At 40.1% G+C, this 14,948-nt stretch overlaps 1 protein-coding gene across 3 annotated transcripts in view; it reads right to left on the bottom strand.

Annotated features, from left to right (window-relative positions):
- Positions 1 to 14,948, bottom strand: part of NEDD4L (NEDD4 like E3 ubiquitin protein ligase) — a 757,870-nt gene that overhangs the window by 362,960 nt on the left and 379,962 nt on the right. The window contains exon 1 of one of the 3 annotated variants that reach the window (XM_030192989.1): positions 5,585 to 6,718. The exons of the other annotated variants lie outside the window; for them this stretch is intronic. Coding sequence (XP_030048849.1) covers positions 5,585 to 6,718 — 1,134 coding nt within the window. Of the gene's footprint in view, positions 1 to 5,584; positions 6,719 to 14,948 lie in introns of those variants that run through there. 3 annotated transcript variants of the gene reach the window in all.

Here is a 14,948-nt window from a genome sequence, read left to right as displayed (position 1 = left end):
ACGGGCGGAACTGAAAAGTCTACAGATTGTTTAGAATATGCACATACATTTATTTCTACTCTCTAGCATATTTAAATGGATGTGGGTACATTTAGCCACAACTGTGGTCTATTTTATAAGGCTATTTTTGTTTTATATAAAGACACATTGGCGCCTGTGTGTCCTTATACAATAGGTGCTATTTGGGCTTCCAGTCTAGGCAGATAGTTTAAAGTTACCCTCTGAGTACATGCATACATTAATACTCTCTTTGGAGCGGGTCTGTATTTGTGCAAGAGGATTTGTGCAGTACTAGGGGTCATTGGCACCCTGTTGTGAAATTACTCCAATGTGTACTTTTCTTTAAAACAGTGGAAGAGTAGCTTAATGGTTTGTACAACAGGCTGAAAACCAGTTCAAATCCCACTTGTGATCTTGGGCATGTCGCCTTTCCCTCTATTGCCTCAGATACAAACCTATAAGCCCTCTAGCAACAGGAAATTACCTGTCGGTTTGAGCTACTTCTGAAAAAGATGTGAGCTAAATACAAAATCCATTCCCTTCCTTATCAGATAGGTATAGAACACAAATTGTAACATTTAAATTTATTACATACTAGAAGACAACTGAAATCTACCTGAACTAGACAAAACCGACGTCTCCACAATAGACTGATTAACCTACGCTATCAAGTATGAACACTACGCATTATGCACTATCACTTTATTTTACATGCTAGAAATGAACTTACTGTAGTTGTTTAGTTAAAATACTTTATAACCTACTCTATCATTAAGAACTTCAATGTAATATCACTTTGTAATCTACTCTACTATTTATGCACTCTAATGCAATAACACTCTGTATTTCTTAATCCGGAAATGGCAATCGCCATTACGGCATAATGTAAGCCACATTGAGCCTACAAATAGGTGGGGAAATGTGGGATACAAATGCAACAAACAAATAAATTAATTAATACAGTAATATGTTGTGTTTTTTTTAATGATTTTGCAATAGGGTAATGGGTTTAAACCAAATGAGTTTTGTATAAATCAAACCAACTCAACTATAATACTTCTAAAATTCAGTTAAAGAATGACAAACTGATTTTCATGGAAGATTTTCCTCTCCTTGAGATGTGGGCTATATACCTTTACCTTATTAAGAGGCCCTTTTACTAAATGCTAAACGCTGCCCTGTTTACTAAAGTACGCTAGCGTATTTAGCATGTGCTAACGATAGAGACACCCATATATTCCTATGGGTGTCTCTAGTGTTAGTGCGTGCTAAAAATATTACCATGCCTATAGCGCAGCTTAGTAAACAGGGCCCTAAGAAGCCTATTGGTTTAAAATGGACTTCTTAGCATTAGTGCATGCTAAGGGTTAGTAAAAGGACCCCTATGGCTATTTTGGCTTTATTACATATGTATTTATTTACTTTTTTATTCTGGTGTATATAAACACTTTTCTGTTGGTTTTCCTCGAAATCTGTATTTTGAAGTCTCAATTTTAAAAAGTGGTAACAAAGCAGCTTTGATGTCAGAAGGTCAGTGTTATAATATAAAAACAAACTTCATGTGAGCTGTGCTAGTAACATTATAGAGTGCGTGCGAGATGTAATTCATACAGTCGCATAAGCGTTTCATAAGATTTTAAATCTTGTTTCTGAAATTTCAATATGAAATTTAACAAAAGTGGCAATTCACCAAGCCAGCTTATGTTCAAGTGTGACAATCATCACTATTCAGAATTAATATACTTATGAATGTTTTAATAAAGACACATTATTTCACTGAAACAAAATACCTTTGAGACCTCCCCCCTCCCAAACACTGAGTACTTAAACATATTTTTGTGCTACTTGATTGGTCTGTTTCATTTGACTTATTGTTTCAACCACAGCAACAAAATGTACTCTGCCTGGATAGAGCTTTTCTGTCTAAAGTAGAAGGGTATCTGAGAGGTCATTAACACTTGGTTTGCAGCAGGACTAGAGACGCCCAGATGCCTGCTTTCACTTAAGATAAATGAAGACTCTTGCAGTTGCTGCTGCAGTCTAGTTGGCCTGCCTAAAACCAACCTACATACAAAACCAGACCAGTCTGGAATATTTTGTTCAGCAAGCTAGCGTCTTTTAAGTGTTCAAATGTGTTCTATTTGAAATATAAAACCAAAATAGATCAGTTTCTCATTTCTATACTGTGACTGGATACAAGTGATGTACAATGGTAATAAGTATTTAGGTACAGATGTCCAAAGGATGGGATTGATAGGGTTGTATACTGAATCAGTTCAAGAAGTGCAAAGCTTGCTAAGATCACATGGCACAGTTTAATTGCATTTACTCTTAGTTGTTTACCGGGAGCCTTTTTTTTTTTTAATCTGTTTACTTATTTCAGTTTCTTAAACCACCTAACCAAGCAGATTACTGCAATGCACAGAATGCACCAAAATAATTATAAAATTAAAAATAAATGTAAATATATGTACATCACTTGATCACTGACCATACAAGGTATTGTAAAAGCCACATATAAATCTAACTGTATTCTCTATAAACCACCAGCAGAATACAATCTTTCATGCCATGTTATCTAAATAGCAGACTGACAAGACCTTTTTTCTAAAGCATAGAGAGCTCTTCTCAGCCAAAGTTTCCTAAGAAACAAAGTCCAGTGTCACGGTGACATGGCTCATTTCCAGGGGGTACTTGGGGGTACTGAGTACCGGCACCTTTTCCGTTGTCTGCTACAATTGACTCATGGACCCCAAGTTTTAATGAAAGAGCTTAGGCTCTACACACCAATTCTGCCTTGTCATAGATTCTGTGGCTGGTTGCAGGGGGCCTGGCTATTGTGGGGTGGGTTGCTCAGTGATCACCCCACCCCTGAAGGGCGGCCTAACATTTCAGTACTGGCACCTTTTTTGTTAGAAAAAAATGCACTGCTCATGTCACACTAAAGTTATGTCTAGTTTTTATAATGCATTATAAATGCTACTACTTCCAAAAACTACCTATTTAATTATTAAATTATGACACCTAAAAGCATACCCTAACGACCCAACTTAAAAGCCTGAACCCTGCAACACAACGAAACTAATATTCAAACTGGACTTAACTCTTCCCCCTTTCAATTCCCTAATGTGTCTGTCACACATGAACTTTACTATACCACAATATCACTCTGTATTTGACATACTGGAATTAGCGATCGCATTCACGGTACTATGTAAGCCACATTGAGCCTGCAAATAGGTGGGGAAATGGGGGATACAAATGCAACAAATAATAATAATAATACTTCAAAACTAGCAATGGATCTTAAATAAACGTGCTGGCAAGGAATCCAAGAAAACAGATTAGCATCCTAGGAGGAAAAAAGTTCTGATGACTGAAAATAAGTGTGCAATATCAAACTTCTATTGCCTCTTGTCTCTAGCTTGCAGCAACAACATCCATGCGTGCAATCTGCCAGCACCATATTCACATTGTAAACAACTGAGAAAAAACAAACAAACTTGCTAACAGCATTGCACAACTTTGTCTTTACTGCAAACAGCCCTGCTGTAAAGAGGTTCAAAAATTCAGATGCAGCTTTTTCTGACTCTTCCCAAGTGACCCTACAGTGCAGACCTGATTGAGTAGCAGGGTAGCACTTTCCATTTCTGGGTGAAAAGGATCAAATTTCTTCCCAGACCTCCTCTCCCATGGTCACTTAAACAATTTGTAGAAGCATGCTAAGAGCTGTCACCGCTTCTCCTCAGTCCTGGGGAGCAGGTTTCTTCTACCCATGCAGCTGTTTGCTGGGAAGGGGCCTGTGCACAGCAAAAGGGAACATGGAAAATCTACTATACCAAGAGAGAATTATACTGAAGCACCAGCAATCACTGGGTTTACAGTAATATTTGAAGGCAGCCTAGTAAAATAACCATCTTAGTATTTTCATGCAGTTCAGTGGCATATTCCCTCTATGCCCAGGTTTTTCATAAGTTTGCTAAGTAATGTTAAGAAAACAGAGGAAAATTGAATTAAATTATCTTTCTGCACTTCCATACATTGAGTAGCCTAGTGGCTAGAGCACTGGGTTTGATATCCAATGGTGCCTGATTCAAATCCCACTGCTGCTCCTTGTGACCTTGGGCAAGTCACTTAACCCTCCATTTCCTCAGGTACAAAATAAGACTGTGAGCCCTCCAGGGACAGGGCAGTAACTAGTGTGCTTGAATGAAACTCACTTCTGAAAAAGTTGTGAGCAAAATCCAAATAAATAAATACAATTAAATAAAAATAATGCAGGATTTGGTCTGAAATTTTGTGAGTGCTTCACTCACCTACTTTTTTTGAAGAACAGATTCAGAACTTTATTTACTTATTGGGATCTATTAACCACATTTATGAAGAGATTCACCCAAGGTGGCACAATGCAGGGCTCAAAATAAATGGAACTAAAATGAGAAAATACACACATGTAAAAGAATTATGTACTAAAGAGTCTCGAGTTTGTCAATACGGTAGTCTGTTTACATAAGGCATCGGAGATTAGTGTAGGCCTCTGCAGATTGTCTGAGAAGCAGGTGACTCCTGTGCATTTATGTTGAAAAGCCTTCTACCTCAACATGCAGAACAAAGGAAAAGAGAATCACTTTTTGAATAAATATTTCCTCAATCCTCATCTCTTTCTGGAAACGAAGAGAGTAGCAAAGTCATCTTATGGCTTTGCAGTAGTTACCAGCTGTCTTGCTGTTTTATATTTCACTGAGAAAGTGAGAAAAAGAAAACTCGCACACAAGCAATGAAGTCCAAAATCTGTTCTACTTGGTCTGTTTTTCCAGCTGGAGATAGAATATTTTCTATTCTTTATATAATACCATCTAATCTATTAACTCAAGTGGGCAGTGTTGAATTGCACTGCCATGCTATTCAAGCAGTAATGATTTCCCATAAAACTTCAGCCAGGACCCATCTGCACAAGTCTTTAACTTTACAGCCAACAACTTGTGGAAAAACAGACAAATTTGCTTTCACCAAGAACAGTATGGGTGCTGCCTGTACATGCTATGTTATGTATCAGATCATTTTTAATTTGAAAAAGACATGAACTTCCTTATGCTTTCAGAATAAGACAATCCAGATAAGCAATGATACTATTTTCCACAAGTGCTAAGTTAAAATAACATTTTCTTCCAGCTGAAAGAAATTAAAGACCTGGATAAATTCATCTGAAGGTAGTACATACATCCTTACTTTAACAGCATTATGATACCTTTTCTAGATAATAGTTATCAAATGCACTTAAGTAAAACTTTACTGTTGTTTTCTATTTTTTCCCCATTCCATGTACTTTGCAGGCTCACAATAGTGTCTAATCAGAAAGCCCTGGGTGAGGGGATTCTATTTCACAGTGTCTAAGTGGCTAACAGGTTTCAAAAAGAAGCAACACACGCCTACGTGAGGTCATCACTGAAAACAAATAAGCTCGCTGTCATGTTCCAGCGGTTGAAAATCATGGTGATCTCCAAGCACAGAAAATTCTAATCAATTCCTACAATCCTTTTGGGAAAAGCAGAATGGACATGCATCCATTCATGATTTTACTTACTATGGCCCTGGCTGTTGGGGAACCAATATTGCTAGGAATTTCCTGTCCACTAGTTTCACCTTGATCTTCCGTTCCATGAGTGACGAGAATTCTAAAATGCTGCTGCCCGGAATTTTGATCTTGTCGGATCTTTAAGGTGCAGCCATGCCCCTGAGGAGCCCTCTCTGCGGAATTGTTCTCTAATGTTTCCAGACCCTCTGCACCGTTACAATGACGTTCAGGATTGATCCCATTTATCACTGGACTGGGGCAACCAGAGTGCAGCTGGACTGGGTAAGAGGTACTCCTCTCTAGTCTGATGCGAGGGTATCTAACCAGTTGATTGCCTTTGGTTCCAGTAAAACCAAAATTGTAATTACTTCCAGGGCCTGAAGCATCCGAATGTGGTTGCAGCTGCAAAACAAAACACCTCTTCCCTTGATTTCCAGATGTGTCAGGCACATGCTGTAAAGACCAACGCCGTGGCTCTGCGGAACAAGTAGTTTCATGAGTACATGGTGAAGGCAATAGCCTGACCTGACGAATTTCTGCACTTGAAGGGCAGCGCTGAATTCTGGTGCCATCTCTGTTCATAACTGAACTAATGCTGCTGGTTTCCTCTTCCTCAGGAGCTGAAACAAATGTACCATTCTGGTCATCTGAAGGAAGCGTACAAACTGCTCCATTAACCTGCTGCTCTTCATCTTCAAGGGGCCTAGTTGGAGAGCTCCCGCCTTGCATACTGTTAGGAGATGAAGAACTGCTTCCAGGAGAAAAGGTACAACACTCCCTAAAATCAGGAAGTGGGAATGGAAGTGTCTCATCAGGAGACTCTAATGATCCACACTCACTGACGGATCCATTCACAGCTTTACGCTGAAGAGAGATCTGCATTGATGAACTTCTCGTTGGACGCAAATCAATGTTACTCAGTAGCTGAGGGATAAACATGGAAGTGCTCCTTTTTAAGGAGCCCTCCTCTTTCGCCCTGTCGCCATTAGCTCCATGTCGCGAAAAAGGATGGGGTCCGTTTCTCCTTGGCAAAGTGTGGAATGCCATGAAAAAGTCATTCTCCGTCTCTCTTTCCAGTATGTCTGCTTCTGGGGCTGTGTTGCTCCGGCCAGAGCCAAAATGAAACCGCAGCCGATGTGCCATGGTTTAACAAGAGAGGGAAGAAAGAGAGAGGGAGCGAGCAAGAACAATCCAAGCACTGCCAGAAGCTAAAAATCAAAGACATAAACTCAAAAAATAAGTGTCCCATCTGCCAAGCTGTTAGCACTGCAGCACTGATAGGGACAGATAGCAGAAATAGCCCAAGTGACAGGCAGCATTCCAGGCATGATTGGATAACAGCAATCAGTGCTCCTAAAAACCGTGACACAGGGTAGGGTGGCTACAGTCACATGACCTGGCTGTCTCTTTCTATACCCCCCCCCCTTTTTTTTTCCAGTGCAAGCTAGTAAATTCTTGGCTTTTTTTTTTTTTTTTTTTTGAACAGCAAGAGCCTGAAACAGCACCTTCACAGCTGCTCCTTTTCCATCAGAAAGGAGCAGCCCCAGTGGAGAGCTTTCACAGCTGACTGAAGCAGCAAACACACTTGGTGCTGCCATAAATCTAAGCTACATTATATTCATATGGCACTTCCCTACTCCCAGATAAAAAAAAAAAAATACAAGCGCGCACACACACACACACACACACACACACACACACACACACAAAAGTCTGCAACAAAGCTCGATGATTCACGTTAAAGGTTGAATGCAAACGCTAAGCAAAAGATCAACCCAGCAGTACTGACCTGTTTCACATTCAAGAGGTAGAATCACAACTCACAGGTACAGAGGAGTGAAGTTTCACAATATAAGGATCTAATGCACTTCACTAAAGCAGTGTCCAGCTCAATCTTCACTTTAAAAATATACAGACATACACAAATTAATACAAATCATTTTTTTAAAAGGGGTGGAAAAAGGCTCAGATAATGCAGGTCAATCCAGTGTTTCAGACGAGCCTGCTGCATCAATCACTGGCATAACAAACCGACCTCAAAATGAAAATTTATCTTTACTTCCACTTTTTTTCTCCAACTTTTAAAAAACAATTTTTTTTAAGTAAAAGAGAAAATGTGGAAGTAAAGATAAATTTTCATATCGGGGGGGGGGGGGCTGTTTTTTTTTTTTTATACCAAATACCGATGCAGCTGGCTCGTTTGAAACACTGGATTGACCTGCAATGTTTGAGGCCTTTTCTACCCCATTTGGGTTTTTTTTTTAAATGATTTGTATTCATTTATGTATATCTATATACAATTAAAGTGAAGGTTGAATTGGACACTGTTTTAGTGAAGTGCTTTAGATTTTCACATTCAAAAGGTGCCATCTATCTGCCAGCGTGTTCTTAAAGCAGGACACTGTTCTGCCAGATAAAATGTAAACTGTGGCTATATATGGACGAAGGCATTTTTCAGAACTACAAAGTCTCCTAAGCCATACAAATTAATTATTAAAAAAAAAACACACACCACATTTTACATGCTACAAACCAGTGCATCGGCTAATACTATCTATTGCCAAGTTGTAATAAAGAAACGTACACTGCTCACACAAAGCAAGAAGCCATTCAGTACAAGACTATTTAACTTTGAGGAGGGGGAAAAAAAACAAATAAAAATGAGCGAGACGTGCCTGTGGTTTTGTTCGGATTTGAACACCCTGAAGAAACTCTGCCCGATACTGGTAGCGTGCCAGTGAGAAAAGTCTGCATTATTACTAGAGTACAACTGCCAACACAAAGTGCTTGTGATGAGCCAAATTGGCTAGCAAAAGAGTACGAATATGCACGAGTTCAGAATCCAGAAAAGCCGCTGTTCTGCAATACTATCATGACAGAATCATAGGCAGCCTTCCTTGTAACACAATCATAAGTACATAAGTATTGCCACACTGGGGCAGACCAAAGGTCCATCAAGACCATCATCCTGTTTCCAACAGTGGCCAATCCAGGTCACAAATACCTGGCAAGATCCCAAAAGAATTAAATACATTTTATGCTGCTTATCCCAGAAATAAGCAGTGGATTTTCACCAGAAAACTGACTAGCTACAGGAGAACTGGAACTGGTTAGAACAATCAAATTACCTAGGACTGGCAAATCCCCTATAGTTTTATGTGGTCTATGAGCCAATTACAAGAAAAGCCAGGGCTTCTGCAAGTAGCGTATCAGCACTGTGGAGCACTGGTGCAGGCACAATCATTAGCTCATCTTTTGATAATGTACTGTTAAATGTAAACCGCTTAGAACCTGTCGGTAAAGCGGGTTATAAATGCCAAATTAAATTACATTTCTCTGTCACATACGTTTACACAGGTATCACATTTATTGTTAATGGCTTGCAAGGAAGAAGTCAGACGTTCTATGTATGTATAGTAAGTGTTCATAGCTTAATAGTTTAAAACACTTGCTATTCCACCCAAGTCACAGTGGTAAACAATAAGAAAAAAATTAAGTGCAGAAAAGAACGTCAATTAAAAATAAAATAGAAACTTTCAAACAGAATCCAATCAATGCAGCCAGTCTTCCATATTTGCAACTTAACGGTCTGTTGAAAACTCATTTTTTTCTAAATTTTTAGGACTGGATGATTTATTGTATCTGGGGTAGGCACCCTTTAAGTATTATGAGCCCAATATTCGGAAAATGCTGAGCTCCTAAATTGATGCTCCTAAGCTAGCCTCCTAAATTTGTGATCTATTTTGAGCCAAACTTAGGAGAACAACTTCTCAGCTGAAAATTCATCTTGATTTAGGAGCTTAAATGTTATGCACATAAATTTAGGCCTGCCATTTGTTTAAATATATGAGCCTTGTGCTGAAAATCACTGCTAAGCTCCTATCTTCTTTTCCCTACCCTAAATTAGAGAATGACATAGGCACGGGGACAAACTTCGTCCCTGGTGTAATTCTCTAAAGGCTTGACACAAGCCTTAAAACGGCTGTTCCAACTAGATGGAACAGCATTTATAAAATGCTAGTATCAATATGTAAAATCTTAGACAAATGACAACTAAATTCAATGATTAAAAAACGGCAGAAGCTGTTGAAGCACTGCTAAATGACATTGTTTGTGTTTTGTCTGCTGATCAGACTCCTACCATCTACACCATCCTTCCATTACTTGTCCAGCAGCTCAAGCATCTTACTATTACTGCAACAGATTCATCCATTGTTGCTGTCATCAACGAGCATTTCCAACACTTAACTGACCCTTATTTTCCTGTTCATCCACTACACAGTGTTGGTTCTCTTCTACACCCATGTCTGAAAGACAATCCAAAGCCAGGTCAAACAGAATGCTCGAGTCTATCAACATCAACAACTCAGGATCCTCCACAATCCACATTCCCAGCAAATGTCATGTCTATAGAAAAGCCCTCTTCCAAAATAATGAAAATGGATGATAGCAGTTTTATGAGCGACTTTTATGGAACAATGCCTCCTTTGAAGGCAATGCTTATTGAATTGGACAGTTATTTATGTTCGAGTGATGCAGATGACGGTGTTTTGATTTTTTGGAAAAACAATCAAAAGTGCTGGCCAAACTGACAAAACTTGCACAGGGGGATCCTGTGCATTCCTACTACCAGCACAACTTCTGAGAAGACATTTTCTATTTCAGGAAGGACTGTGGAATAGGAGAGCTAGACTGAATCCTGAGATTATTGTTGATTTATGATATTTTCATTTGTGGATGAATAATAGTGCTTCATAGAGCATGTTTCTCCTCTGCTGGGGCATACAAAGTGGGTTGTATTTTGTACCCATGGACATTTCAAAAGGGTGCATTAGGGTTCCTTGGGGTAGTAAAGGTCAGCTATTGTTGGGGTTGCAAGGGTAGAGGGTGGTGGTGGGGTATTACAGTTGTTGGTTATGCTTGTCTTCTATTTGTGATCTATAAACAGTTGTACAGAATATTGTTCCTTTTATACTTTAATATACAGATTTAAACATAAAATCATAAGCTTTTGAGGCTTGTGCAGATAAGGACAGAGCTGAGGGTGGATGGTGTGGGGATGGGGACAGAGCCAACAGGGACAAACTTTGTCCCGGTGTTATTCTCTACCTTAAATCTCCTCATTACCATCCACTTTTTATGCTTCTAAATTTAAGAGTTTAGTGAAATTTGGAGCAAATATTTATGTACTCAGCCCTAGTAAATTTTCAATGAGGCCAAACTCTCAAACAGAGAGGAACATAATCCTTTGAATTTGGGCCCTGTATCTCTGTATATCTATATTTACCACCCACATCATCCACAGTTCTGAATGAGTTACACGCATATACACACACATACAACTCTGTCTATATCTTCATAATGCAATGTTTAGGTATTTAAAATAAAGTTTCCTATTATAAGAATGAACTATGAAGCAACAGTGAAGAAAGGTCACCATAAAAGGAACCTCTAAATTGTAGTTCAGTGAAGCTGTTCTGCTATTCTGAAAAAAATATACTTTTACACAAGATAAAATATTTGAAAAACTGCAAAAAGTTACTGAACACATTTTTTTTCTGGACCCCCCCTGCTGTAAAAAAGTAAAGTCTGATTGCTAACCCGCAACTGATGTTCTCTCTGAAGACTGGTGGATAATGATTCATACACAAGGACACGTTGATACCTGTCTCATGCCAGCATGGAGGACTCTACCAGAGCAATCCGTGCAAAGCTAAACCTGATGGTGCTCATTTTATCTAGGATCTCATCGCCAGGGTCCCCAGCTTGCTGATTTTTCAATTCCCTATACACTTCTAGAGTTGAAGTGAAGTCCAGTGTCAATGGAAAAGAAATTTTGCTCATCTTCAGCATAGTGTGCTGCATCAAAGTTAATTGCATATGTAGCTTGTTAGCATGCATTGCTATGCTGAATACACCAAGATTAACACAGCAGTTCACTTTGGTTTAATGCTGATTTTCTTGTGCACCGAAATACTTGCAACACTGGGAGCAATCTAGCAAACATCAAACCAGTGCTAAATTGGAGATAAATTGCTGCCTTGAGATTACTGCAGGATTGTTACATTGGGATCTTAGAGTGGAGTAATACACTGTCATATACTAAACTTGTTTTACAGAATCTACTATAATAAAACTCACCCTCAACGTTCTGAAGACAACATTCTGAAGTCACTCAGTCAGTCACTGAAGCGTTCATGGATTCATGGTGGTGAAGCCTCAACACTGACCATGTCTCACTGCCCCACCCTCACATGATGGACCAATCAGAAAAACACCCTCAACATTCTGAAACACAAAGGACCATCACAACACCGTTCCCAGGCAACACTAGGCAACGTAAGACGGACCAATCAGAGGAAACTACGTGACAATAAGGGAGGAGCATTCCCCAGCAGAATGGCTCATTATCTGTGCAGCATGGAGAGCACAGAACCACCGCTGGAACGAGAGAAGAATATTCCTGCTGTGGGTATGTGCAAAAATTTACATTTACATTTCACCAACAGAAAGACCTCCCTCCACAAACCTCCTTGACAGACAAAACCACACACACACAATACAACAGAAACACACCCTCAAAGCCACACACCAATCCAACCCACTTTGCCAGGACAGCACAGCACATCCCCCAACCCCCAAGCAAAAAACAAAACAAAAAAAGAAACACATCAACAACCTGCACACACACCGCACCCTCACACACTCACACACACACACACAATAACTCTGTGACATATACACACACAAAAAAAACCACATGCTAGCGCCCGTTTCATTGGTTTTGGAAACGGGCCTTTTTTACTAGTCTCTATATAAAAGACTCCAAAAAGAAGGGTACTAATATTGCTAATGTTGCTAATATTTCAATGTCAGAAAACATTGGAATCTTTCCAAATTTGGTTAGATGAAAATTGAGCTAAATTTACTGCACACGTGTTCACAAATGGAAGTGGCCCCATTATATAACTGGTCATTAAATATTGACAAGAATGAATTTCCATGATTTAAAATTTCACATATTAGGGTTCAAAAACAGAGATTAATTGAACAAATGCAAAACTCAGCTGCAGCATAGCACACAAAAAGCGTTGCCCATTTCTGCACCATAAGCTGATGTTTAATATTTCTATTTAGTCATGCTGAAAAAGAATGCCAAGGATGGAACAAGAGACACTGTATGGTCTCGTGATTTCTCACTGAAACTCAAAAGTAGGGTTTTATTATCTGTGTCTAAATTACCAGAACACCACAACAAATTTATATTCTGAATTTAAAGTGAAAATTCAAGACTGGCATTTATTTATTGATAGGTGCTTATATCCTACATAATCCAGAATTACATCAGTTCAATGTGGCTAACAATGAACTTGCGTACTTATAGCAATAATTATAGCGTACGCCTTGTGGCGCTATAGAAATGCTAAATAGTAGTAGTAGTAGTAGTAAGTCAGCAGAAGGGTTAACAATATGTAATACCCCATGGAATGGGTATTACTAAAGTGATAGCTTTATACAGAACCCTGGGAGGAGGGAGGTCCCTGCTAGAGGGCTGGAGTGGTAGGATGTCTCTGGGTGGGAAGATGCCAGCCCAAGGGGAGTGGTTTTGAAATAGAATGCAGGAGACAAGAGTTGCCCTTGTAGTGAATGCCAAGGGGGAAGGAGTGACAAAGAGGATAAAGGATGGGAGTCATCTTTGGTTGCCTGATGGTCCTGTGCCAAGAGACCAGGAAGCAAAAATGGGAAATCCTAAGTGAGGAGTGTGATCACTGGCTGTAAAGGAAGGTTGCAGCTCCTGAAAGTGGTAACTAGGAGTTTGCGTGTGCTCCAGGTGAGCAGAGGAGAGACCCAGCCCAGAAGCAGAGGATTGGAGCCAGGGAGAACTCGGTCCCGAGACTAGGGTGGAAGTAGAGAAGGGTCTCCGCTAGAAGAGGGTCAGACCAGAGGAGGGTCAGAACCCACAGAGGTTTGAGTCTGTACAGAGAAAGAGGATCAGCAGCCAGGGGGAAGGACACTGCCCAAGGGATAGGAATGAACAGGTGAACTGTATATATGTACATATTCTCTATTGGAAACTTGCCCTTGTAAATAAACCTGAAGAGAGAAGTGGTAAAGGAGTTCCCCTGAGGAACAACAGAAGAATTGGAACAGAGTTTGTGTTTACCTGGAGTTGGATCACAAAAGACTACTTGATGTTGCTGCTGTTGCAAAGTTGGAAAATAAAAGTTTGAGTTCTTGAATAAACTGTGGATTACAGTGTGTCTTTGGGAACTGAGAGGCGAGAGATAACTGATCCTTGAGAATGTATGTGTCTAAGCTTGACTGCACATGTGCTGGAACTGAGTGAGGGGAGTGTGGCCCTGAATGTGACCGATGTGCTTTGTGGCCCAGTGCCAGAGCTAGCACACGGGTGAGACCCGGGTTACAAATATTAAATTTAACCTTAAAATATTACACTGCATTTGCATCAGTAATTTAAGATAGGAACTTGTTGAAAAGGAAGGCTTTCAGAAATTTGCAGAAGGTTAGGTACTTATGCTAACTGATCTATCTGTAGAAAGCTCCTGTTGCTATAAAATAAGATACATTAAAAACTTAAGTCCAGATGTAAGCCAATCCCAGAAACAGGTAATTATTTCAGCTGACTTCAGCATACTTTTAGACCCCAGACTGCTGCTGCTGTACTACAGTCAAGGTAACATCAAGCTAAGTGCAGTCCTAGCTGTAAGAATGCCAGAAAATTGGGGACCTGAGTCCTCCAAGGGGACAGGGACTGTCCCACACACCAGATCTCAAAAACCTTCCAAATCTGACATAAGCCAGGAACCTCCGAGAGCAGAGCAGCAGAGAAACCACTATTGGAGAAGAACCGTGCATCTCTAAGCACCACCTCTCAATGGCCAGACAGCAAGCCAGAAGGGATCTGGAGCTTCCATTTCTACCAAACCTTGCCAGAGAAGGTCTCAACCTCTAGACAACAGGAAATGATCGCCCTCCAACAGGCATATGAGGTCTGCATACTACTGCTTCTGATGCCAATCTGTAGCCACTAGCAAGACCAGATGAGGATGGTGCACAAACCTGTGTGAGCAACAGTCTATCAGAGGCCATGGAGGGAAGACATACAGATGTTCCTCTGATCCATGTCTGGACTAGGACATCTATCCCTTGAGATGCCAGCTCCTTTTCATGACTGAAGAAATACTCTGCTTTCGCACTGGCCCCTGAAGTCATCAGATCTAAAAACAGGGGTTCCAGAAGTCCAGAATGACCTGAAAGGCCTAATGCCCCAGCTCCCATTCTCTTGGAACCAGGAGAGAGCGACTGAGAAAGCCCACTTGCACATTGTCCTGCCCACAATATGGACCGCTGT

Source organism: Microcaecilia unicolor, chromosome 2, assembly GCF_901765095.1.
Source record: "Microcaecilia unicolor chromosome 2, aMicUni1.1, whole genome shotgun sequence".
NCBI lineage: Eukaryota > Metazoa > Chordata > Amphibia > Gymnophiona > Siphonopidae > Microcaecilia > Microcaecilia unicolor.
The sequence above is the reverse complement of the archived record's forward strand: the minus strand, read 5'-3'. Positions and strand labels throughout refer to the sequence as shown.